The sequence below is a fragment of the Silurus aristotelis genome, assembly GCF_946808225.1.
Source record: "Silurus aristotelis genome assembly, chromosome: 10".
In the NCBI taxonomy this organism is placed as follows: Eukaryota; Metazoa; Chordata; class Actinopteri; order Siluriformes; family Siluridae; genus Silurus; species Silurus aristotelis.
In genome coordinates this window covers 21,240,393-21,264,633 of record NC_139583.1, presented here as the reverse complement: position 1 = coordinate 21,264,633, position 24,241 = coordinate 21,240,393, and the positions used below count along the sequence as shown (strand labels likewise).

At 36.5% G+C, this 24,241-nt stretch overlaps 1 protein-coding gene and 1 long non-coding RNA gene across 5 annotated transcripts in view; one reads left to right on the top strand and one right to left on the bottom strand.

The window, feature by feature from the left end:
- Nucleotides 1-24,241, bottom strand: part of zbbx (zinc finger, B-box domain containing) — a 69,105-nt gene that overhangs the window by 18,824 nt on the left and 26,040 nt on the right. For all 3 annotated transcript variants that reach the window (XM_083552867.1, XM_083552868.1, XM_083552866.1), the window contains exons 8-14: nt 22,076-22,243; nt 19,123-19,300; nt 18,041-18,152; nt 10,200-10,312; nt 6,614-6,732; nt 6,392-6,450; nt 2,593-3,989 (exon numbers count right to left, since the gene is read on the bottom strand). In XM_083552867.1, coding sequence (XP_083408993.1) covers nt 2,593-3,989; nt 6,392-6,450; nt 6,614-6,732; nt 10,200-10,312; nt 18,041-18,152; nt 19,123-19,300; nt 22,076-22,243 — 2,146 coding nt within the window. The remainder of the gene's footprint in view (nt 1-2,592; nt 3,990-6,391; nt 6,451-6,613; nt 6,733-10,199; nt 10,313-18,040; nt 18,153-19,122; nt 19,301-22,075; nt 22,244-24,241) is intronic.
- On the top strand, nt 7,947-10,284 carry LOC310732580. 2 transcript variants are annotated; one of them, XR_014535513.1, is made up of 4 exons: nt 7,947-8,626; nt 9,217-9,304; nt 9,872-10,099; nt 10,186-10,284. It is a non-coding gene; the product is annotated as an uncharacterized lncRNA (long non-coding RNA). The 2 variants fall into 2 exon arrangements; XR_014535514.1 differs by lacking the exon at nt 10,186-10,284 and having other exon boundaries at nt 9,872-10,103.

Below are 24,241 nucleotides of genomic sequence, written 5' to 3'. Positions count from 1 at the left end.
TTAATTTTTTTATTCACACTGTTCCTAATGTATTTTATTTTTTATTTTCACAACATATAACCTGTAAACCCAACAGCCTATAACTGAGTATATCAGTATAAGCATTATGAAAGGATACCTACAGCATTTCTTGAATGAAACAAAAGTTTGGAAAATGTAAATGTTTATAATTAAATAATTCATGAGCCTGTCAGTGTTCTTTAATCACAATACATATAGTTTAATCTTGTTGCCTGCAAAACAAACAGGGCTTGAATAGGGTCTGTATGATGGTTATTTTGGGATGGAGTCATCATCGAAAAAAAAAACCACATTTGATTGCCTTGCAAATAATGTGTTATACTGATTAAGTGGAAAATGGATCATAATTATAAGATATATACAGTATCTTAAATAAAAGCGAAGAAATAAAAGCTTCCAGGTGGAAAGGATTCTCTCTCTCTCTCTCTGTCTGTTTCTCTCTGTCTCCTCGATTCCTTAATAACATTTACAATACACAGCTTGGTGCCTACATGGTTCTGCTAGTCAGCAAGTAAAGCCTAAAGTTCCTGCTGTGTGGGAACAATGCAGTGTACGTGTGATTCTTAGTCAGAGCATGTGTGAGTATGTGTGTGTTTCTTTGCATGTCTCAAGTCAGCAGAGTCCCTGCTGTGCTGTGTGCATATCCGCATTTCAATTCCGATTGTGTGGAGCCCCAGGTGATGGCGGTGATTAGGTTCCTGCCTTGTAATCCTGTAGTTTCCCTCAGTGTGTAATTGCCTAGCTTAATGCTATGGTGCACTGGGTATTTATTTATTGCTCTAATCGATATCTAAAGAAAGGCCTTTATTGCTCTGTCTGAATTAACTTTGACAAGGAAGCAGGATAAGTGCAGAGTGTCCGTGGAATCCCGGACACTAATCATAAATGAGGTACACTCACATATGGATTGGTCAAAATAAATAGAACTCTGGATAGATTAAATTAAACTTAAATTATCTATCATTAATAAAACTTCAAAAACAGGTGCCTTTTACGGAGTGCATACAAATCACATAATGCACACCTGGCCACGGATTATCCATCTTATACTAAGTGATGCTTATTTGCCAGCACTGACAATTAATAGTTGTCATTGATGTTTGAATGGATATAAATAAGCAAGGGGTCTAGAATTCTACCAAATATAAATCATACAAAAATTAGTGTGATAAAATTTTATTCCTATTAATGTTTTAATAATAAATTATTAGAGAGAGGCAAGAGAAAAGGGTGCAAGTGAGAAGATTGAAAGGGAGAGAGAGAGAGATAGAGAGAGAGAGAGAGAGAGAGAGAGCACATGTGAATTACATGACATCTGTGCTGCTGCTCTAATAATAAAGCTGTTGGTGTTAATTTTGTGTCATTTTTCAATTATATAATATTGCATGATTTGATATGATGATGCATGATATATGCATGATTAAAATTGTTCATGTCTATTAAACACATGAAATAAAAAGCATAGAAAAACTACAGGTTCCCATTACTTCTCTTTCTTTAAACTGAGCCAGTTGCTCAAACAGACAGGCCTGTTTACATTTTCAGATGACAGGGCAGCTCGTAAAAATACTCTTGAAAATGTTCGAAAGAAATTATAATGTTTTGAAATACATAAATCATCAGGACACCAAACAGAAAATGCTATGTTTCCACACGAACGGTTTAATTGACAGATGCATTGACAGTGTGCATCATAGTGAATTTTGGTGCTTGTTTTGAGACTTGCTGCATCAGTAAAACAAATGTTTAGTAAAAGTTGTTTAGTAAGTTGTGTAAAGAAAGAAGGTCGTGAATAAAGGTGTGTTGTGTTGAAGTTTATTTGCCATGGGAATGTTTCCATGTAACCACACTCTGAATCACGTGTGTAATCTATCCAACGGAACGGCGTGACGTCACAGGCGGGGTGAATTCACAACCAGGAAGCTATAAGAACACATGCGGTGGAGACGATGCTAGCTTCTCTTTCTTCAGGAAACGCTTTGTTTTCTATGTTGTGTCTGTTCTATGAAAGGTAAGGTGTGGTAAAAAATGTAAGATTGGATAGCAAGCAATCCTTCTGGCTTCCGGGGCACCCTCCTACATCAACCACCAGGGGGATCTGCGCTATTGCCTCCTTTTTCAAGCTCTCACAACAGATCCTCCTGTGGACCCAAGGAAAGCTGCTCTCACTAAAAGCTCTATATAGACCGTGGTGGTTTAATCAAGGAGCAGATGCCCTTTCAAGGCAAGGGCTTAGGCCCAGGAAATGGAGGCTCCACCTGGAAGTGGTGGGGCAAATATGAAGAACATTTTACAGAGCGGATTTGATGGCAATTCAATAGATGTTGCACTGTCCCCTCTGGTTCATATTCAACCAGAAAGAACAAAAATATGGTTTAGGCCACACCCACAACAGAATATTTACCTATCTAAATACAAATACATAGTGTCATTGCATCACACCATTAATTTATATAGTCTGTTGTATTTATACATACTTTACTTGCCATTTTTGAAGAATTTAATCCAAACTGAGCAATAGTAGAGAATACTGCTAAGTAGTCAACATAACAGGAGGTTAAATATACTTACTTGATGAGTTTAGGTGAAGAGGGGGCGAGCTTCGCAGAAGTTCTGACTTTGCCAAAAATGATGATGATCCTAAAGGTAAAAAATATGGTTCCTCTTCATCTGAGGATGACTGCTCTGCAGATAAAGGTGATTTCTTAAATTCGGAAGGTGGCTGGGACTGTGATGGAGTGTTACCACTTTCGGTCTGAGAGAAAGATTTAGTAGACAGTGGGGTCAGAGCTTTAGCTTTAATATGATAGAGTTCTGTAGGTGTTGGACTCAATTTTGTCCTGGAGGAAATGGAAAATGCTGGTGAGAGGCATTCAATTGATGTCAAGGGCAATGGACTGTGGGATTGAGGGGAAAAAGAGGAATCTATGCTCTGTGTAGACGTGGCTTTTAGTGGTGATCTTGGAGTTTGGGGTTTATGAAAGTCAACAAGTCTTGGTGAATGTAATGATTGAGTAAGCATTTTTTTATCCTCCTCTACTTGGACAGGCTTTGACAATGATGAGGTGGGAACTTCAGCATATACAGTGGTACACTGGTCTTCTGAAGATATTGTGCTTAGTTTCGGCATTACAGAAGTAGAAAACGCTTCCGATGAGGAAAGCAATGGACTGTGGGATTGCATAGAAAGCAAGGATTCCCAATCCACTACTGCCATGGATTGTGGTGCAGATGGCTTTTTTGGCATCTGTGAATTGGGAAAATCATTGTGTCTTGGTGATGTTGCTTTTTGAAGTTCTCCTTGTTGATGTGCAGTTATTAAGACAGGTAATGAGCTGTACAAGCTAGCAGAGATATTCGCTTTTTCAGATTTGTCAGAAGTGAATGATGAAAGTTTATCAGAGGGTGGTGATTGAATTAACTGCCCTAGTGTTGTGTTATTAGCAGATTCAAAAAAGCTGGGTGAGGAATTATGTGGCTTTGTTTGACACTTCACCTCCTCTACCGAATGGGAAGGCAATGTGGGGTTTGGAGTGTTGGATCTTGTTTGATTTGATTGTTTTGGATTGGAGGGCACATCTAACTCCAGTGACTGACTCTGAATTGACATGTTAATTAATGGACTATTATGGGATTGAGAAGAAAGTGAAGTAAAAGAACAGGAATCCCAAACCTCTGTTTTATATTTGAGTGTTGACTTGGTTTTTGGTGGATATCTTGATATCTGTGGTTTAAGATATTTTGGTGGTTGTACTCCTTGAAGTTCATGTTCCTTGTTTTGTTCTTTGCTTAGCAATTCTAAACCTGTTAATGTGGGTGAGAACAAGATCTGTTCAGATGGCAGAGATTGTGACAGTGATTCTAATGACCCACTCAGAATTGTTTCATTAGCAAGTGTTTGAGATTTATGTAAGAAATCCAGTGGCTTTTTTGGATGCAGTTGAACTTCATCTCCACTTTGTTTTAATCTGAGAAAAATAATACAAACAAATCCATACCAGAACACACACACACACACACACACACACACACACACACACAATCAGTTTTTAATTGTATTCTATGTACAGTGAGGAAAAAAAGTATTTGAACACCCTGCTATTTTGCAAGTTTTCCCACTTAGAAATCATGGAGGGGTCTGAAATTGTCACCGTAGGTGCATGTCCACTGTGAGAGACATAAACTAAAAAAAAAATCCAGAAATCACAATATATGATTTTTAAACTATTTATTTGCATGATACAGCTTCAAATAAGTATTTGAACACCTGTCTATCAGCTAGAATTCTGACCCTCAAAGACCTGTTAGTCTGCCTTCAAAATGTCCACCTCCACTACATTTATTATCCTAAATTAGATGCACCTGTTTAAGGTCATTAGCTGCATAAAGACACCTGTCCACCCCATACAATCATTAAGAATCCAACTACTAACATGGCCAAGACCAAAGAGCTGTCCAAAGACACTAGAGACAAAATTGTACACCTCCACAAGGCTGTAAAGGGCTACAGGGAAATTGCCAAGCAGCTTGGTGAAAAAAGGTCCACTGTTGGAGCAATCATTAGAAAATGGAAGAAGCTAAACATGACTGTCAATCTCCCTCGGACTGGGGCTCCATGCAAGATCTCACCTCGTGGGGTCTCAATGATCTTAAGGAAGGTGAGAAATCAGCCTAGAACTACACTAGAGGAGCTGGTCAATGACCTGAAAAGAGCTGGGACCACCGTTTCCAAGGTTACTGTTGGTAATACACTAAGACGTCATGGTTTGAAATCATGCATGGCACGGAAGGTTCCCCTGCTTAAACCAGCACATGTCCAGGCACGTCTTAAGTTTGCCAATGACCATTTGGATGATTCAGAGGAGTCATGGGAGAAAGTCATGTGTCAGATGAGACCAAAATAGAACTTTTGTGTCATAATTCCACTAAACGTGTTTGGAGGAAGAAGAATGATGAGTACCATCCCAAGAACACCATCCCTACTGTGAAGCATGGGGGTGGTAGCAGCATGCTTTGGGGGTGTATTTCTGCACATGGGACAGGGCGACTGCACTGTATTAAGGAGAGGATGACCGGGGCCATGTATTGCGAGATTTTGGGGAACAACCTCCTTCCCTCAGTTAGAGCATTGAAGATGGGTCGAGGCTGGGTCTTCCAACATGACAATGACCCGAAGCACACAGCCAGGATAACCAAGGTGTGGCTCTGTAAGAAGCATATCAAGGTTCTGGCATGGCCTAGCCAGTCTCCAGACCTAAACCCAATAGAGAATCTTTGGAGGGAGCTCAAACTCCGTGTTTCTCAGCGACAGGCCAGAAACCTGACTGATCTAGAGAAGATCTGTGTGGAGGAGTGGGCCAAAATCCCTCCTGCAGTGTGTGCAAACCTGGTGAAAAACTACAGGAAACGTTTGACCTCTGTAATTGCAAACAAAGGCTACTGTACCAAATATTAACGTTGACTTTCTCAGGTGTTCAAATACTTATTTGCAGCTGTATCATACAAATAAATAGTTAAAAAATCATACATTGTGATTTCTGGATTTTTTTTTTTAGATTATGTCTCTCACAGTGGACACAGACCTACGATTACAATTTCAGACCCCTCCATGATTTCTAAGTGGGAGAACTTGCAAAATAGCAGGGTGTTCAAATACTTATTTTCCTCACTGTATATATAATAATATATAATATTTTCGAAGAACTGTACATTTTTCATTCATACCCCAATTATTAATTTTCAAAACAATCTGCATGCAGTTCTTTTGTATTACCCTACCTGATCTGTATACCAAATTACTGCCCAATATGCACCCACTGAATCATTAACCAAATCTTGGCATCAAACATATCATTATCTGATCTGGGTCCCAGTGTCATAATCTGCCCCCACTCCCCTATTGCCTTTACCCATTATGCATCCATCATCTTATTGCTCTTTTACCATGTTAGTAGCTACCCAATATGCACTACCCATGTCCTTAGCCAATCTGAAACTATTTTGTGCTAAATATTTTATTATTTAGTAAAATGAATATACATTGTTTTCAGTATTTTAAAGCAAAATTTGGAAACATACATTTTAATGCAGAAGCAAAAGAGAAGTAAAATAATTTGTAAATAAATCCAATTAATAAAGCAAAGTAATACAACAAAATTCCAGTCTGAAAGTAATTTAATCTAGAGTAATCTGTACTACTTTTTAGTCCAGTGTGTTGTGGTTTTTATTTTGGTTTATTGCAATTGCATATACAAAAAAAAAACCCTACACTAAAATATAACTCAAGACACAAGACGAGACATTGAGAATAAGAACTTGAGAAGTTGTTTCTGTTGTTAAAAATGTCTTATCTATATGTACTGTGACTTACTTTTTATCATCTCCCTGCTTGACTCCAAAGGAAGCATCCACCAGAGGGTCTCCTGCTGTCTGGAGCAAATTAAAACCACAAACCGACTGATGAGAAAAATCTGAACTTCAGAGAGGAGATTAAAATGTAAATGCATAGCTCATAGCCATACACTAGTTTGATAGCAGATATCTCAATGCCTACAGGTGATATGGGTAGCAGCCTCAGGGAGCATAGAATTACCTCATCTATCTCAGTGATACTCAGGTACGATTTGAAAATGTTATTCGTTTTTCCTGCTTCTGCTGAGCTGGAAACAGCGAAAAGAGAGGCACAGTAGTGGTGCAGATCCATCTCCTCCGCTGCACCAGATTTGAACGAGAGACAAAGATTATGTGACAGGTGGCATACGCAGGATATTTGATCAAAGTACAAAATGTAATCAGTGTAAAAAAAAAGTAAGAACATGTTTCAGACAATACGTTTGAGACAGGAAGGATTTAATAATGTGGAAAAACTTTAGGCATCTATATTTACAGTGCCGTTTATAAGTATTCATCCCCTTAAACTTTTCACTTTTTTTTGTTGTTTACAAACTCAAATTGATATTGAATTCATTTCATTCATTTATTTCATTCACGTAACATTTCTAAAATTAGAATTTGGACAATACATTTTATTTATGAGATGTTGTTTAAATAAAAAGCAGAGAGTTGTTCATTGCAGAAGTATTTACTCTGGGTCAATCCGTCAGGATTACACATAGAACCATAGATCTACATTACCCATTACTCTCATAACTGCCACTTAGTCACATGCCACTGATCACTCATATCTGATTAGTACATGTATTTAGCACAGAAAATGTCACTGTACACTTCACATGTCTCATGCTTGTCCAGTATATTTGTTTTGGATTCAAGTTAATCTTGTTCATGTTCTGGGTTATGTTTTATGGTAAAGGCAAGGGTTTTTTTTGTTTGTTTATATACACAATTGGAACACACAATTGGTTTGGTGCGCTCACTAAGCCTTGAACTTCATAGACAGGTGCATCCCATCATAAGAAAATGTATTTGAGGTGGCCAATTGCAAGTTGTTGTTCTCTTTGACAAAGCTCAAATGGCCTGAAAACAAAGATTGTTGAACATTATGGTTTAGGGGAAGGTTTCAACCATAATGTTGAACAATCTTTGTTTTCATGTCATTTGAGAGTTGTTTTGAGACCCCCATGTTGCCACTCTTCAGAGGAGAGTCAAAGCAATTGGCCACCTCAAATACCTTTTCTCATGATGGGATGCACCTGTCTATGAAATTCAAGGCTTAGTGAGCTTACCAAACCAATTGTGTGTGTTCCAATTAATCAGTGCTAAGTAGTTACAGGTATTCAACAAAATGACAAGGGTGCCCAAATTTATGCACCTGTCTAATTTCGTTTTGATGCATATTGCGCATTTTCTGTTAATCCAATAAACCTCATTTCACTACTGAAATATGACTGTGTCCTTCAGTTATTTAATAAATCAAAATGAAATTGCTGATCCAAACACCCAAATATTTATAACTGAAAACATTGACAGGGGTTCCTAAACTTTTGCATACAACTGTACTTGCATATCAATTGAAATGTCTGTACTTGCATTCTTTTCTTGTCTTTATTACATTATACAATGTTTATTAGGTAGGTAGGTACAGCTGCAACAATTCTGGGGCTCATTTCTGTAAGTTTTGTTCATCTGGATTCTCAAATTTTTCTCATTCTTTTTGGCAAAATTGCTCTGTCAGATTGGATTTAGCATCCATTGGTAAGCAACAACTCATTCCAAAGATTAAACTGAGCCATTCTACCACATTCGTGGCCTTGGTTTCAAATCACTCCAGAATAGCTTTGGTAGTCTGCTCAGGGACATTGAACTATTCGAAGGTGAAACAGCATGGTGTTCTAAGGGGGCCGATAGTACTTTTTTTTGCCATGGCTAAGAAAAATCACATTTGGTCTCATTATACCAGACAAACTTTTTCAATATCTTTTGAATCTGTAACAATGAATTTATATTGCTTTTTTCAAAAATTACCTCTTTTCACTATTCATCCATTAAAAAAGTCCAGCAGTGGGGCACATTCCAGGCTGCAGCTGTCCTGTGATCATTTTCTCCCACCTGAAATTATTTCTCCAATTGCTTATATGCCTAGTCTCTGACTGCCTCCACTAGTTGGTTGTGATGTTTAATGGATTCAATGGTGCTTCGTGGGATTGTAAAAATTTTCGATTTTCTTTCTATTCAAGTGTCTAACAACTAACCACACTAAACTGGTTGTTGCTGTAGTTAACCAGCACTAATCAGCATAAGATGCTTAAAGCAGAATAAATTAATGCAGGTATAAGCTGCTGTTATTCTGTTGGAAAAGCTGAGATTGCATTTTTCAAAATTAAGGCAAATATAAATAATGAAAAAGTAATCATAGAATATTTGCCACCCCACAGCCAGAGGGTAACCTCCCCTGAGTTTTATAACTAATAATCCATAAAGCATAAAAGATTGCATAGACACCTTGCCAAAAAAACCCTAGTTATCATGTGAGTTTTGAACCTCTAACTCCTTGATAGCTTATTGTGTATTACCCTTGCTTCCCATTCCTTTTCCCCATTCTATTACCCCTGCTTCCCATTCCTTCCTCCCCATTCTTTGAACATTCCTCAAGCTCTGGTAATCATGTATCTGATCCATGCACAGATTGCCTGTTCTATTGACAGTGTTTGTATTCTGTATACTGTGGATTGTTATTAAACCTCTTGCCCCTCTGTGTCCCATACATTACAACAAGGCTCAGGGGGGGAAAAAAAGAACAACAAGGCTCAAAAGAAGCAGTGCATATAAAGCACTACAACACAACAAGACTTCGAAGAGAACACTGCAATTTCACAAGAACAAAGTAAGTGAGCCAACTAGGCAGGTGGTACAAATGATCAGGCACCATGAACAAAAGAAGAGTAGGAATGTAACAACCAGAGCTATGTCTCAGATCATATACTACATGCATAATGGAAAATGTGCAGTATGGACACTAAGATAAATAATAATAATGAAAAAAATTATGTATGTGCTTCCTGGTTTAAGTTCAATTCCTGTAGCGGCAGCAGGGTTTGATTTCAGTTGTTAGTCTTACACAAACATTTTAGTACTAGATAGTCAGGTACAGTGTGTGAGAGGTACAGAGAGTCAAAGAATGTAGTGCACCGTGTGAGATTTGAGACAGTTCAGAATTCGAAACTTAATCTTTAGAATTTAAAATCTTTTAGAACAAAGTGGTGCCAAACTTTCAGATTGACATAAAAAATCCTGTCATTTCTGAATTTATTTAGACATGTACTTGATGTCAAATAAACACATTTTCGACCAGCTATTAGTGCTTTATAACGGTCAGACTCTGAGTGGAGTTTAATGTATGTAGAATAAAAAGTTATGGTGTTTAAAGTAAGACGCTGTCATTTTTTTGCAGAATCTCAACAGGTACTTGTTCCTCGGCTGTCAGAGGCCTCAGTCAAACCATCAGACACCCTCTCCAACGTAATAAAAGCCCTGTGAGTAGCCTTCAGTGGTGTATGTGTGATGGATGGGCAGCCCCCTCTACAGAATAACCAAAGGCCTGGGCTGTGCGGGGGTGAAAAAATAACTTTATTGAAGTGTGTTTGAAAGTCTAGTTGAAGTTGTCCAGCAGGCATGGAAGGTAAGATTTCATTTATTGATTGATTTATTGCCTGTGGCTGACACACATGTAGTCTCCATTGCAATATTTGCGTTTGTGTGTCGAAGGAAACAATGCTGACCTGTAAATTCCTGAGTGTCTTGGGTCTCTTCAGCTGGCTGTGTTTGCGTTTTTGTAGTCACATCCTGTAGAGATCCTTGGTTGGAAAACAACTGGTAAGATTCAATCTGTGTTCTGAAAGAAAGAATAAAAACATTAATAAAGTGTTAACACCTTAACCAAATTATTTAACAAGGAATAGAATAAAAATGACTGCTGTGGACATGATTTTTCTCTTGCCTCAAAAGTAATTGGAATCAAATAGCAACTATTGACCATGTTAAAAAAAAGAAAAGAAAAGTTTTAAGTGAGGAAAAACAGGGGTTCAATTCTGGGGTACCAAACGCAGGGGTTTTTCCAGCAGGACAATGCTTAATGCCACACAGCCAAGTCAATCAAGCTGTGGATGGGGAACTACCAGTTCAAGACCCTGTTATAATCCAGGCTAATTTCCAGACCTAAACCCCATTAAAAATCTCTGGACTGTGATCAAGAGGAAAATAGATACCCGAAAACAATCAAACAAAGACGATCTGCTTGAATTTCTGCACCAGGAGTGGAATAAAGTCACCCAGCTCCAATGTGAAAATCAGGGTTATTGCAAATATTGATTTAAAAACTTTAATAAATCATTAAATCAGTTAAAAACTTTATATGAACTTGTTTTCCTTGTATTATTTAATCTGTGAAAACACTGCATCTATTTACATATATATTATAGAAATTAAGGTGAAGTAATGTGTTACCATAACTATACCAAACTATACCACAGCAATAAAAAAAACACACAAAGAAATGTATAGTTACTTTCAAGGTTCTTTATCACATACATATAATATAAATGTAATGTAATGCAGTGGAATGTTATTTCTTACTATCTTAACCTGCAGTGCAACAACGAATAAAAATAAAATGTTATAAAATAATAGTAGCTGTACAAGCTGCACAGTGTATACAGAGTGTGCAATGTGCACAAATGCAATGTGTGTGTGTGTGTGTGTGTGTGTGTGTGTGTGTGTGTGTGTGTGTGTGTGTGTAAGGTAGGATTAGACAGAATCTCTCAAGTGTCCTTGTTCAGTAGCCAGATTGCCTGAGGGTAGAAACTCTTCCTGAGTCTGTTTGTGTTGGTCCTCAGGATCCGGTAGTGCTTCTCTAAAGGGAGCATTGAGAAGAGACTGCATCCGGAACGGTAAAAGCCTTGGAGTTATTATTAATAGTTTTTAAAGAATGCCATTTTATTTATTTTATTCAGTTATAATTACTTTGAATGTTATTAGTATCTGGAAAGTTAGTTCATGTATAACATGGGTGAAATATATCCTACAATAGAGCCAGATACAGTATCCCAATTTCCCTTTCATTCTTTTCTGTGGAAATATTTTCGCCATAAGTAAATGAACAAAATCTAAATGCATTGTGTTCTCTTGACCTGCAAAGGACTGTTCAGAGACTGGATATGTTTAAAGAAGCCATAGCATTCGTGAACACTCAGAAACTATAATCAGTGCACTTCTATTTGTGTGCCTGCTCAAACTATTGGAGTGGGGAGGAAATGTGTGGTTTAACACGGAGATCCACAACAAAATCAAGGACTAACGGCTTTCAAGTCTGGTAGTATAGCAGAACATCTACTTACACTTTGTCTAGAACTTTAAAAATAAATAATTAGCATTCCTAACAACAAATCTGCCATAATGGACATTGACACTCAACTTAAAATCCTTTTATGCCCACTTTGATGCCACTAATTATGACATTACCAAACAAAACCCCAGCAGGCGCATTAGGAATCCATTCTTCAGATTATATTTGATGCTATGTGGTTCTGCAAAAAGAAAGCCAATAGAAAGAAGAATGTGATGTTTCATCTAGCATAATGAAAACATGTTCTGTACAGTTGAAGAGAATATATTCCTACACAATTCCTATTTTACTCCAACAAGAGACCACTCCACACTGTGTTAAACAATCTGCTATACACCAACTAAACACACAGCAGTAGCCATGTGCTAGAAGCTAGTAACATATCAACATGAAAATTCCACATTTCCTTGAAGGCCAGCAGGCTGCCTCATACACAAACAGGTCTGTAGACAAGACACCAGATATAGCTCCTTACTCTTCTCTCCAGCACCAGCAGAAATGTAATTCCTATGTACTAGGTAACCTCAATACGCCAGTAAGGAATCTAGTTGACCTTGTCCTACTATCTGACAATTGCATCTGTATCTTTGACATTTCATCTAATAGAACTCATATGGCGAGTGTGTGTGTTGTGAAATTTCTCTTCATATAACAATCAGCACTGACACTTGTCAGGCTGCCAAACTGTTCTCACAATACATACCTGATTATTTCTCAATGACAATGACAATAACCTGATAATTCTATTTTAAATGACTTCACTGCTACCCATCCCATGAGCACTGCTATCATCAAAGAAGCAAACCTTTATTTAAAAGTCATTTAAGAAAGACTAGCATGAAGAAATTACCCATTATTAATGTCTGCCATGGGCTGAACCATATAAAGGAATCTTTTGAAAATGCCACACAAAAAGAAAGAAAAGTCCTGCAGAGAAATCATAGGCACTAGTAACTTTCTCCCCACCAATGCTGAGGAAGGCACAATTCATCATCAGCAACCTAAATTAACAATTTCTCCATATATTAAAATGGAGGGACACCAATACGAAGTCATCAATATTAAAAGGTTAATCATCCAGAGAAGCCATTAGTGGTCAAAGCAATACAAACAAGAATGTCAAATTTCATGCAAAATCTGTAAGTAAAATGAACAGTAAAGTTTAAAAAATTTAAGGTCAAAGTGCCTAATTTTTATTAATCCCAGCTTGAGTTTACATGTGCTATTATCTAAATGGCATCCCATAATATTTGAGCAATCTTAAAACATGAAGAAAGCATTATTTTATACAGTGTGTACCAGTGTAAAAATACAATGTAACCCAATGCTAACACTGTTAACACTTTGCTAGGTGAAACTGTTTATTCACATATAATGGAAATCTTATCTGTTGAAGTTAAATGTGGTATGTTGAAACAAAGTAAATATACAGTATAAGGGAACAAACAAAGTAAAGATTGGGATGCAGTGACCTAACACACACGCAGACTCTCAAACCTGTTTTATTTTCATGTTTGGTTTGTTGATGGGTTTATGAGTTAAATAAGATTTGTAATGGCCTGAAATTGAAAACTATCGGGAACTGAAAATGTTCACAAACAAAGCAAATCTGAAAAGTGTTATGTGTTTCTATTATAATTAGGTAAATGAAAGCTGTAGTAGTTGTTAAGTGTTAGAGGCCAAAATCCAAATTTGATTCACTACTCCAAATCTTCTTTGCACCCTAAAACAACAATTTAACACACACTTTTGTATTTATTCCAAGCTACCCTGAAGCAATAGAGATGCATATGTATATTTGTACATACATACATATATATATATATATATATACATATATATATATATATATATATATATATACATATATATATACATATATATATATATATATATATATATATATATATATATATATATATATATATATATATATATATATATATATATATATATATATATACACACACACATACATACACACACACACATTATATATATATATATATATATATATATATATATATATATATATATATATATATATATATATATATATATATATATATATATATATATATTTAGGAATACTTAGGACCATGTGATATTTCAGTTTTTCTTTTTTAATAAATCTGCAACAATGTCAACAATTCTGTGTTTTTTTGTCAATATGGGGAGCTGTGTGTACATTCATGAGGAAGAAGAATGAACTTAAATGATTTTAGCAAATGGCTGCAATATAACAAAGAGTGAAAAATTTAAGGGGGTCTGAATACTTTCCGTACCCACTGTATATATATACACACACACACACACACACACACACACACACACACACACACACACACACACACACACACACACACACACATACATACACATATATATATATATATATATATATATATATATATATATATATATATATAGCTGCAAATAAGTATTTGAACAGCTGTCTATCAGCTAGAATTCTGACTCTCAAAGACCTGTTAGTCTGCCTTTTAAAATGTCCACCTCCACTACATTTATTATCCTAAATTAGATGCACCTGTTTGAGGTCGTTAGCTGCATAAAGACACCTGTCCACCCCATACAATCAGTAAGAATCCAACTACTAACATGGCCAAGACTAAAGAGCTGTCCAAAGACACTAGAGACAAAATTGTACACCTCCACAAGGCTGGAAAGGGCTACGGGGAAATTGCCAAGCAGCTTGGTGAAAAAAGGTCCACTGTTGGAGCAATCATTAGAAAATTGAGGAAGAAGCTAAACATGACTGTCAATCTCCCTCGGACTGGGGCTCCATGCAAGATCTCACCTCGTGGGGTCTCAATGATCCTAAGGAACGTGAGAAATCAGCCCAGATCTACACGGGAGGAGCTGGTGAATGACCTGAAAAGAGCTGGGACCACCGTTTCCAAGGTTACTGTTGGTAATACACTAAGAAGTCATGGTTTGAAATCATGCATGGCACGGAAGGTTCCCCTGCTTAAACCAGCACATGTCCAGGCACGTTTTAAGTTTGCCAATGACCATTTGGATGATCCAGAGGAGTCATGGGAGAAAGTCATGTGGTCAGACGAGACCAAAATAGAACTTTTGGGTCATAATTCCACTAAACCTGTTTGGAGGATGAAGAATGATGAGTACCATCCCAAGAACACCATCCCTACTGTAAAGCATGGGGGTGGTAGCATTATGCTTTGGGGGTGTTTTTGTGCACATGGGACAGGGCGACTGCACTGTATTAAGGAGAGGATGACCGGGGCCATGTATTGCGAGATTTTGGGGAACAACCTCCTTCCCTCAGTTAGAGCATTGAAGATGGGTCGAGGCTGAGTCTTCCAACATGACAATGACCCGAAGCACACAGCCAGGATAACCAAGGAGTGGCTCTGTAAGAAGCATATCAAGGTTCTGGCATGGCCTAGCCAGTCTCCAGACCTAAACCCAATAGAAAATCTTTGGAGGGAGCTCAAACTCCATGTTTCTCAGCGATCTGACTGATCTAGAGAAGACCTGTGTGGGGGAGTGGGCCAAAATCCCTCCTGCAGTGTGTGCAAACCTGGTGAAAAACTACAGGAAACGTTTGACCTCTGTAATTGCAAACAAAGGCTACTGTACCAAATATTAACATTGACTTCCTCAGGTGTTCAAATACTTATTTGCAGCTGTATCATACAAATAAATAGTTAAAAAAAATCATAGATTGTGATTTCTGGATTTTTTTTTTTAGATTATCTCTCTCACAGTGGACATGCACCTACGATTACAATTTCAGACCCCTCCATGATTTCTAAGTGGGAGAACTTGCAAAATGGCAGGGTGTTCAAATACTTATTTTCCTCACTGTATATATATATATATATATATATATATATATATATATATATATATATATATATATATATATATATATATATATATATATATATATATATATAATGTCTATAGTCTATAGTCTATAAACCCTTATGAAATTGCAAGTTTTTAAAATACAAAGACGGAAATAACAACATAAATGTCAGACTCTAACTGCCCTCCAAGTTAACCAGTCACATTGAAAATTAGGCCTGTCAGTAAAAGGCATACACCTGCCATCAATTGAAGTGATGTCATTCAGTCATCCCAAAACATGTGAGAAAATGTGCTATGATTTGACGAGACAAAAATGTACATTTTTCGGCCATAATTTTAACATGAGAGGAAAATGAGTATTTCCAAATACAAAGATATGTTTGCACAAAACCTCATGTCCTCTGTCAAAAAGCTGAAAATGAAGAAGAATTCCACATTTCAACATGAGATTAAACCAAAGGATACTTTAAAATAAAAAATAAAGATGTGGCTTCAGAAAAGAATAATAAATAACAATTAATAATATTTAAGTCCTGGAATGTCCCAGCCAGAGCACAGACCACAACGGGTGTGCAGACTTATGTAATCAAGCTGGGTTTTTTTTTTTTTATTTAAAATGTTCACAATAATTAAATGCTTCTTTTCTTTAACTGGATTTCTGTTTATTGGGAAATAACATTAAAGATTTAAAATCTGGCATTTATGTTTTTTTTTTATTTCCGTCTTTATATGTAAAAAAATCTTAAATTATATAAGTGTGTAGATTTTTTATATCTACTGTACATACATACATACACATAAAACAGCGTAAAAAAATCTGATTGGATCAGCCAAATGTCCCCAAAACTGTCAGCTTTTTTAATGTTTGTGGACACATACAAACACACACACACACACACACACACACACACACACACACACACACACACACACACACACACACACACACACGCATGCGCAACCATACACGACAGTGAGAACACAGGGTGTTCTTTTGCTACAGACTATAATATTGAAATAAAAGCTATTTAATGGGTTTACAGCTGAGACCCTTTGAATAGCTGACCTGAAAACCATGGCAACAATAAAACCCTTATGCAACACTGACATGGCTCAAAGAAATCAGCAGATTTTCAGCCTGGCTTTGGTGTCTGGTTAGATTGTTTTGAAGCACACAGGCAGTATTGGACCTAGTGCATTTTTCATTCGGTACTGCCGATGGTGTTTGATCTTCTCCAACAAGCAACTAACCCAAAATGTTATGTTGGTGTGCTTTTCTGTGTGTGATCTATAGAATGTTGGCCCCTATTCATTCAATTCTAATGTGCTTTGTTAAATGCTGCTGTTTAAATGTTAACATTTTCAGCTAACAGAAAATCTGTCCTGAAAATGTAATGTAATGTCACTTTTGCTTAACTTTGTTTTAAAAGCAATAGAAACCAAGGGACCAAAAGACAGATAACATAGCTGTATTATGTGAATGTTACAGTATACTGTATTGTAACTTTGGGCTGAACATAATTTTGCTTAGTTTCTGATTCTGGAAAGTTCCTCTGTCATCTGTGACAGATGTTTAGTAACAAAAACTAGTGCCTCAGACAAAGCATCTCATCCTTCAAGCCTTATACAAACGATTTATTTGTATATATATATATATATATATATATATATATATATATATATATATATATATATATATATATATATATATATATATATATATACGAAATATATTTATTCATATGGATTTCTAAAAGTGCTTGGGAGTCTCTTTTAAAGATGGATCTTTATCATAGTATGCAGTGCAATGTGCAGTCTACTTCTAATTTATTCCTTCTCAACAATCATGCTTCTCAGCATTCATCCTGACCAAACGTTTCATTATTTCAGCTGTCTGTACTTGACTTTTTATTTTCTGCAATAAAGGGAACTTTTATCTAGAAATAAAGACCTAATGACGTTCTTCTTAGCATGCTAGGGTTCACTTTGCAGGTTGGGGTTTTTGGAATTAATAAGGCATCTCCAGTGACCTCGATAGAAAATTGAGCTATTTTTGAACTCAGTAGGGAGATCAGCAAGCGCAAAATCCCATTCTCTGTCAAGAAATGCCTTCATGTTGGAATTATATCTTTCAGTTCTGACCTAACTGATAACGTATTTGCATCAATGCAGCATCAAAGAACATTGTTACAAGTTCAATAATCTATTCCTCAAGGAAAACTGCCTCATGAGATTCAGGGGGATTTTTAGCCTAGGGAAAGTCAATAAATGGTCTGTTCTAATTAAGGCTCAGGAGGTTAATCGAGGCTATTTAGAATCTCATAGGACAGTAATTTATAGGCTAAAGAGAGTTCCCCTGACCTGCGGTGTTTCTTCAGCAAAAGCTTTTCCATGTAGCTTAGTCCATGATCCATGAACTCAATACGTATATGAGATTGTCCTCCAGCCTGGGCCTCCTTTACATCCACACTCACTATGAGGAAACAAATAAGAGTAATTTTTTTAATTTTTTTTTTTTTTGCAAATCCGAGAAATTCTTTTAGTTTATTTTTGTGAAGTTATGTAATGGTGCAGTGATACCATTTGTTCCTCATACAGAATACACACATACATTTATTTTAATACTAGTCTATACCAATGATAATACAGATTCCAGCAGGACAACGACCCCAAGCACACAGCCAAGATAATAAAGGAGTGACTATGGGACAACTCTGTGAATGTTCTTGAGTTGCCCAGCCAGAGCACCAACTTGACCCCGATTGAACGTCTCTGGAAAGCTCTGAAAATAGCTATGCATCGACGCGCCACATACAACCTGATGGAGCTTGAGAGGTTCTGCTAAGAAAAATGGGAGAAACTGCCCAAAAATAGGTTTGCTAAGCTAGTAGCATCATATTCAAAAAGACTTGAGGCTGTAAATTGGTGCCAATGGGTCTATAACAAAATATTGAGCAAAGGCGATAAATACTTCTGTACGTGTTTTTTTTTATTTAATACATTTGCAAAAATCTTAAACACACATCTTTCATGGTGTCATTATGGGGTATTGTTTTGTAGAATTTTTTATAAAAATGATGAATTTAATACATTTTGGAATAAGGCTGTAACATAAAATGTGAAAAAAGTGAAGCGCTGTGAATACTTTCAAGTATACAAGTATTGGCATTGTTTAAATTGTTATAAGATCTTTACTCAATCTTTAACATTTTCACAGACATTTTTTCAGTAATAATCTCATGCTTTATAAATCAGATTTTGAAAAAATATCTGTATTATTGTTTAGGATGGCAACAAAAAAAAAGTGTGCATGATAAACATAATAAGATAAGTTAACAAAAGAGGTCGAAAGGAAAAGAAAAAGGTGACAAAGACACAATAAATGCATTAGAAAAAAAAAACAGTTGTTTCTGTGTGTGTGTGTGTGTGTGTGTGTGTGTTACCTGATCGAGAAGTTTGTACACTGTGATTCTGTTCATGACGTTCTCTGTTGCTATGGGTGTTTCCTGCTCTCCACTCATTCAGAGCTTGCTGAAAACTTCTGGAAGATTCCTCTTCATCAAAACTGCCTCTCAGTAAAGAGTCTTCATTCTCCTTATCCGCATTGTCCACAAACAACTCCTAAAGTCAGATGTGAGTATTAACACAATAAAGTTGTTATAATGTTATAGTGCATGCAATGAAAACAGAGGTGCGTGTCAGTGTGTGATTCTGACCTCAAAATTCACAATGTAATATGATGATTTCGGAAAATATATAATTAGCATAGAATTAATAAATACATTAATTAATCTTTTTGTAAGCTGCTTATATTCTAAAATTCATACTTTCTGCCACTGTTGGTATAAAATAATTATATAATTTCTGTTGTAAAAATCTATTTCCAAGTTATTTGCAGTGATTATTGATTATTGAAGAAAAATAATCTGAATGAACTGGACAGAAATTCATGTTATATGCCTGTGTAACCTAAGTCTGAATACATGTAAATACTGAGGGGAAGAGTGACTTACAGTAAGTGACCAACTAAAGTCAACCCGAGTAGCATAATTTGGAGTAAATATACTCAATTAAACTTCTCCCAAACAAAATGTATTTCACACTGATCAATTAACATGGTTCTATTTTCTCCTGTGCATTTGTTGCTGGAGGAGAGGTAAATAAAAGAGAGCATGGAATGAGTGAAGAGGCATGGAAGCAGAAACCTGTGCATGTGTGCTGTTGTGGCTTTTGTTATTTCTGAGACAAGGTGCTGAAAAGGGCCACCAGTAAATAAGAACAAAAGTCCTAACACTCTCCAAAGCATTGCTCCTGTTTCCTCGTTCCTTTACACACCTACAATGGTGCTGAAAACCAGGATCGAGGATGATGCACTTGAGTCCTTGCTTGAGTCCCTGATTTTTCTATTATCAAGGATGGAATACATCACGTGTTTTAAGGCACTCAAAAAAGAATGAGACAACCCAAGTGATGGTCAAAAAAGAGCTGCAAGGAAATGGTTTTCCATATAGCTCATCATAATTCAGTGGCTGGGCAGTGAGTTCAGAATAAGGTACTAAACAATGTCATAGCCTGTTACTATTGGCAGGATACTTGCAGTGATGTTCACCCACTTTTAGGACCACTCCAGCAGCTCATTCTTTGATATATTGGCAAATCAGCCATTTAAGTCCACAGGCTATGGGTGCAAATAGTGTTTGAAGATTTCCTCTTTTGCAGGAAGCCAGATGCAGGCCTGAGGGCTACCCAGTGTGACTCAGGCAACTGAGGTATATGGTGGCAGTATGAACGAAAGGAGGAGTCCGGAAAAAGGAGTGAGAAATTCCAGCACGAATCTTTAAATAACTATCATGCTTCTTGGTGATTATCTCATAAATAGAGATAATCAAGAAAGCATGTTAAATTAGCTAAGCTAGAACCACAAATGTGTGTGTGCGCATGTTAGTTTTTTTTTCTCTGAACATGATGTTGAAAAGAGTCATGGTAAACAGGGGGCGAAAAGAAGAGAAAAAAGTCAAGCCATGCTCTTTTAAGCAGGGGTGGGCAATTAATTTTTACAAGGGGCCACATGAGAAACCGGAATTGTGTCAGAGGGCCACACCAACGACAATATTTTAGGGATGCACCGAAATGAAAATTAAATTCAAAAGGCAATGAAATCCATAATTTTTTGTGTTATGCCTTTTGCCTTGGCACCATCACTGAAAACTTTCTTGCCTTTTCAAAAATGTCCTCTACAGACGGAGTGCGCATGCTCGGATTGACTTTAATTTTCTGCGCCGCGTTCTTTTCATATTTAGAAGGCAATCGGGATGTTTGGATTTTAGGTGATAATTAAACCCGACATGGAGAAACTCTTTGCAGATACACCCCATCTTGAAATTTCAGCATTGCATGTTTTGCAAATCGCTATCCGCACACCGCAGACATGTTGCTCTTATCCAGATAACCGTGTGCTGGCTGCGCTTTTTTATTGCGTCATTACAATTGTGTTTCTGCCGTGTTGTTTTGGTGATTTAGGTATTTCGGCCGAAAATTTTCGGTGCATCCCTGTAATTTATGATTGGCCTCACACGGGCCGGACAGGGACGTACAAAGGGCCGGATGTGGCCCGCGGGCCGTAGTTTGCCCAGGTCTGCTTTAAAGCCTGCCTCCTGTGTCCTGATTTATTGACCAACCTACCAAGAGTTCAACAGTATTCAGTTACAGTTTACTACCTACTGCACAGTGAGAATATAGTATATTGAAAAGAAAACCACTTAAAATTCAGCAGAATTGTGGGTTTATAATGTTCAAGCTTGAAGATCAACTATATGTGGAAGACTGATGATCATTGGTGATTTTTCATGCTCTATTATTAGTGATAAATAATAATGTTTGTTTAACTATAGCAGTATAAAAAATACTGTTAAAATTTTTTTTTGTTAATAATCAAATTTGAAAAACTTCAGTCCAACAGTCAAACATTAAATATTTAACATTGGAATGCATTTTTTTATCAGAATTTTAAAGCTAGGGGCTACAATATTTTTTTAACTTAAACAAAAGCCGTGTTAACTATATATAAAACAGAAAAGAAGGTTTTAGCTACCTTCTGTATAAAATAATGCGTGGCAATGTTTGCAGTTGAAATCAAAGAAAAGTGGACGATTATATTACCTGTACTTGAATATTTTTTCTACTCCACCCCTCTCTGCCTAATGCACACTGTACAGATTAAAGACTTCCTGCTAAGTGCCTCTTTTAGCTAAGTGCATTTATATATATTTTTTTTGACTGTTGAGTGTTGCATTTTTATTTTTCATTGTATTTGCAGTTAATTTCTTTAGTGAAAATAAAAGAAGTTTAGTTCATAAACATATTGTGTGTGTGTGAGAAAGATAGAGAGAGTCTTACTTGTGTGTTGTGTATCTGGTTAACAGAAACAGGATGGAGAGATGAAGATGTTGCACTGTGCTCTGAATCTGGTCTCTCATCACCATTGTGATACTCCTCCTCACTTTGAGTCTTCTTCTGAAAACGATTGAACACATCCAGTGTGCTAATAGAGGTTTGGAGCTCGGCCTGGAGAGAAATATTTTGAATACTATTAAATTTGTGATCTATCTATCTGACCTATTTTTATATTCATAGATATAGATTGAATATATATAGATAGTCTATTACAATATTCAGTCCTTTTGGAAGTATTTGCTACATCTTTACAGCTCTTACAAAGTTTGTCATCCACTTCTTTTGTTTTCCTTGGCTAATCTGTTCAAGGTGTGATTGCTATAAAACCAAACCTTCCAATTTTTTGTATTAGCTATGCCTAATGCTTTTGCAATGGCTCTTATATATTTTTTCTTTTTTCCTAAGCTTCAAAATGGCTTTCCCACATAGACAGCTTACTGGTGTTCATGTTGGTTTGTCGTTTTTAACAATAAATGCAGTTTTCACAGATAAAACGTAGGGCTCAGTCTTAAGAGTAGATATTTAGAGCTATGAGTCAATTCAACAGGGCACATTTGAACAACAAGGAACTTCTGCCACTCACATGTTCAAATAAATCAGATCATTCCACAAGCCAAAATGGGTTAGTATTGTGCTAAAGGTGCTATGTACTAAGTTACTTAATACATCTACGTGCAAATACCAGGACATAAAAGCTGAAAATCTGCTCATTCATTTTATGTTTGCCTTCAATTGCCCCAAACTTCAAATGCCTCAATTGTGTAGTAAAAACAAAAGAATTGGCCTTGTTCTTCCAGTACTTTTGGAGAGGACTGTCGATAATGTTGTATTACCTGATATCCTCCATGTTTTCCATTTGTAAAACACTTACACAAATCTTACACAGTATTAACTGTATACACATACAGTATGTACTGTATGCAATGTGTTCAGAACGATGTCCTATGCATTGGTTCTACATCAACCGTAGTCCAGCACAAAGCAATGAAATTCCTAGCTGCAATTGGTGTCTAATTTGCAGGTCAGGTATTTCGGTTCACACTGCCTGCAATCCAAAACTATTCATGTTGGTACTTACATAGTGAGATCAGGAACATTTAATATGTATTGCAACTTGCTTGAATGTGAAATACTTACATAGTTAACTAGCACTGCACTATGTAACATAAAAAAAAAAGTTATTAAATAATCTGAGATTACATCCCTATTGACCATCAGGTTGTCAACCCATTTCAGCACTGTCAGTGAGTAAATGGACTGCCAGGGAGGCAGTTGATAACTGGAAATTAAATAGTTCAAGATGTTCTAAAATGTATGTATAAAAAAACAATGTATTATAATTCAAGGATTGCCACTGGGCCACAAAAACTAAAAGGTTGAAATAACAGGCCCCACTGATAGTTGTGGGGTTTGTACACACGTCAGAGCTTCTGGTGAATGTAAGGTCATGGGTTCAAATTTACAAGACAGCTAAAGAGCCCCTTGTCACAGAAAGGCTGTGAGTTCAAATCCCAGGACAGACAGTTAGTGGTGAAAGTGTGGAGTTCAAATATCAGAAATGTCAGAGATTAAGTGACCTGCTGGGCAATATTGACCAGAAGATTGTGATTTGAAATCTGCCAGAAAGCCAATATGGTATTTCAAGTGTATACCCATAAAGCTATAAGGGACAAAAAAAACAGGACTGTCAGATATTCTTAACAATCAGTTTAAATATTTTAGAGACCCACTAGTGACCAGAAGGGTTTGAGTTCGTACAATTTCAATTCAACTTCAATTTGAAATGTAGAAAATGCAAGGAACCAGACTCAAAGTTTCAGATTCTGTCCCCCTGTAACACCGTAAATGTGATTAAATAGGGTGATTATAAATAAGTCCTAGAATGATGTGCTATATATATCAACAACCAAATCGTTATTATGTAACCAATAAATTCCTTATAGTTAGACTTTAAATACAAGGAATACCTTAATATTATTTCAGATTCCAGAACTGGAAATAGAGTCACTCTTCGCTACATGGACTGGTTTGGATTTTGCTATCAGTTCAAGGGATAAAATTGTTTGTAAAAATAAAATAAAAAATACTAGAAGCAATGTAGCATGTAAA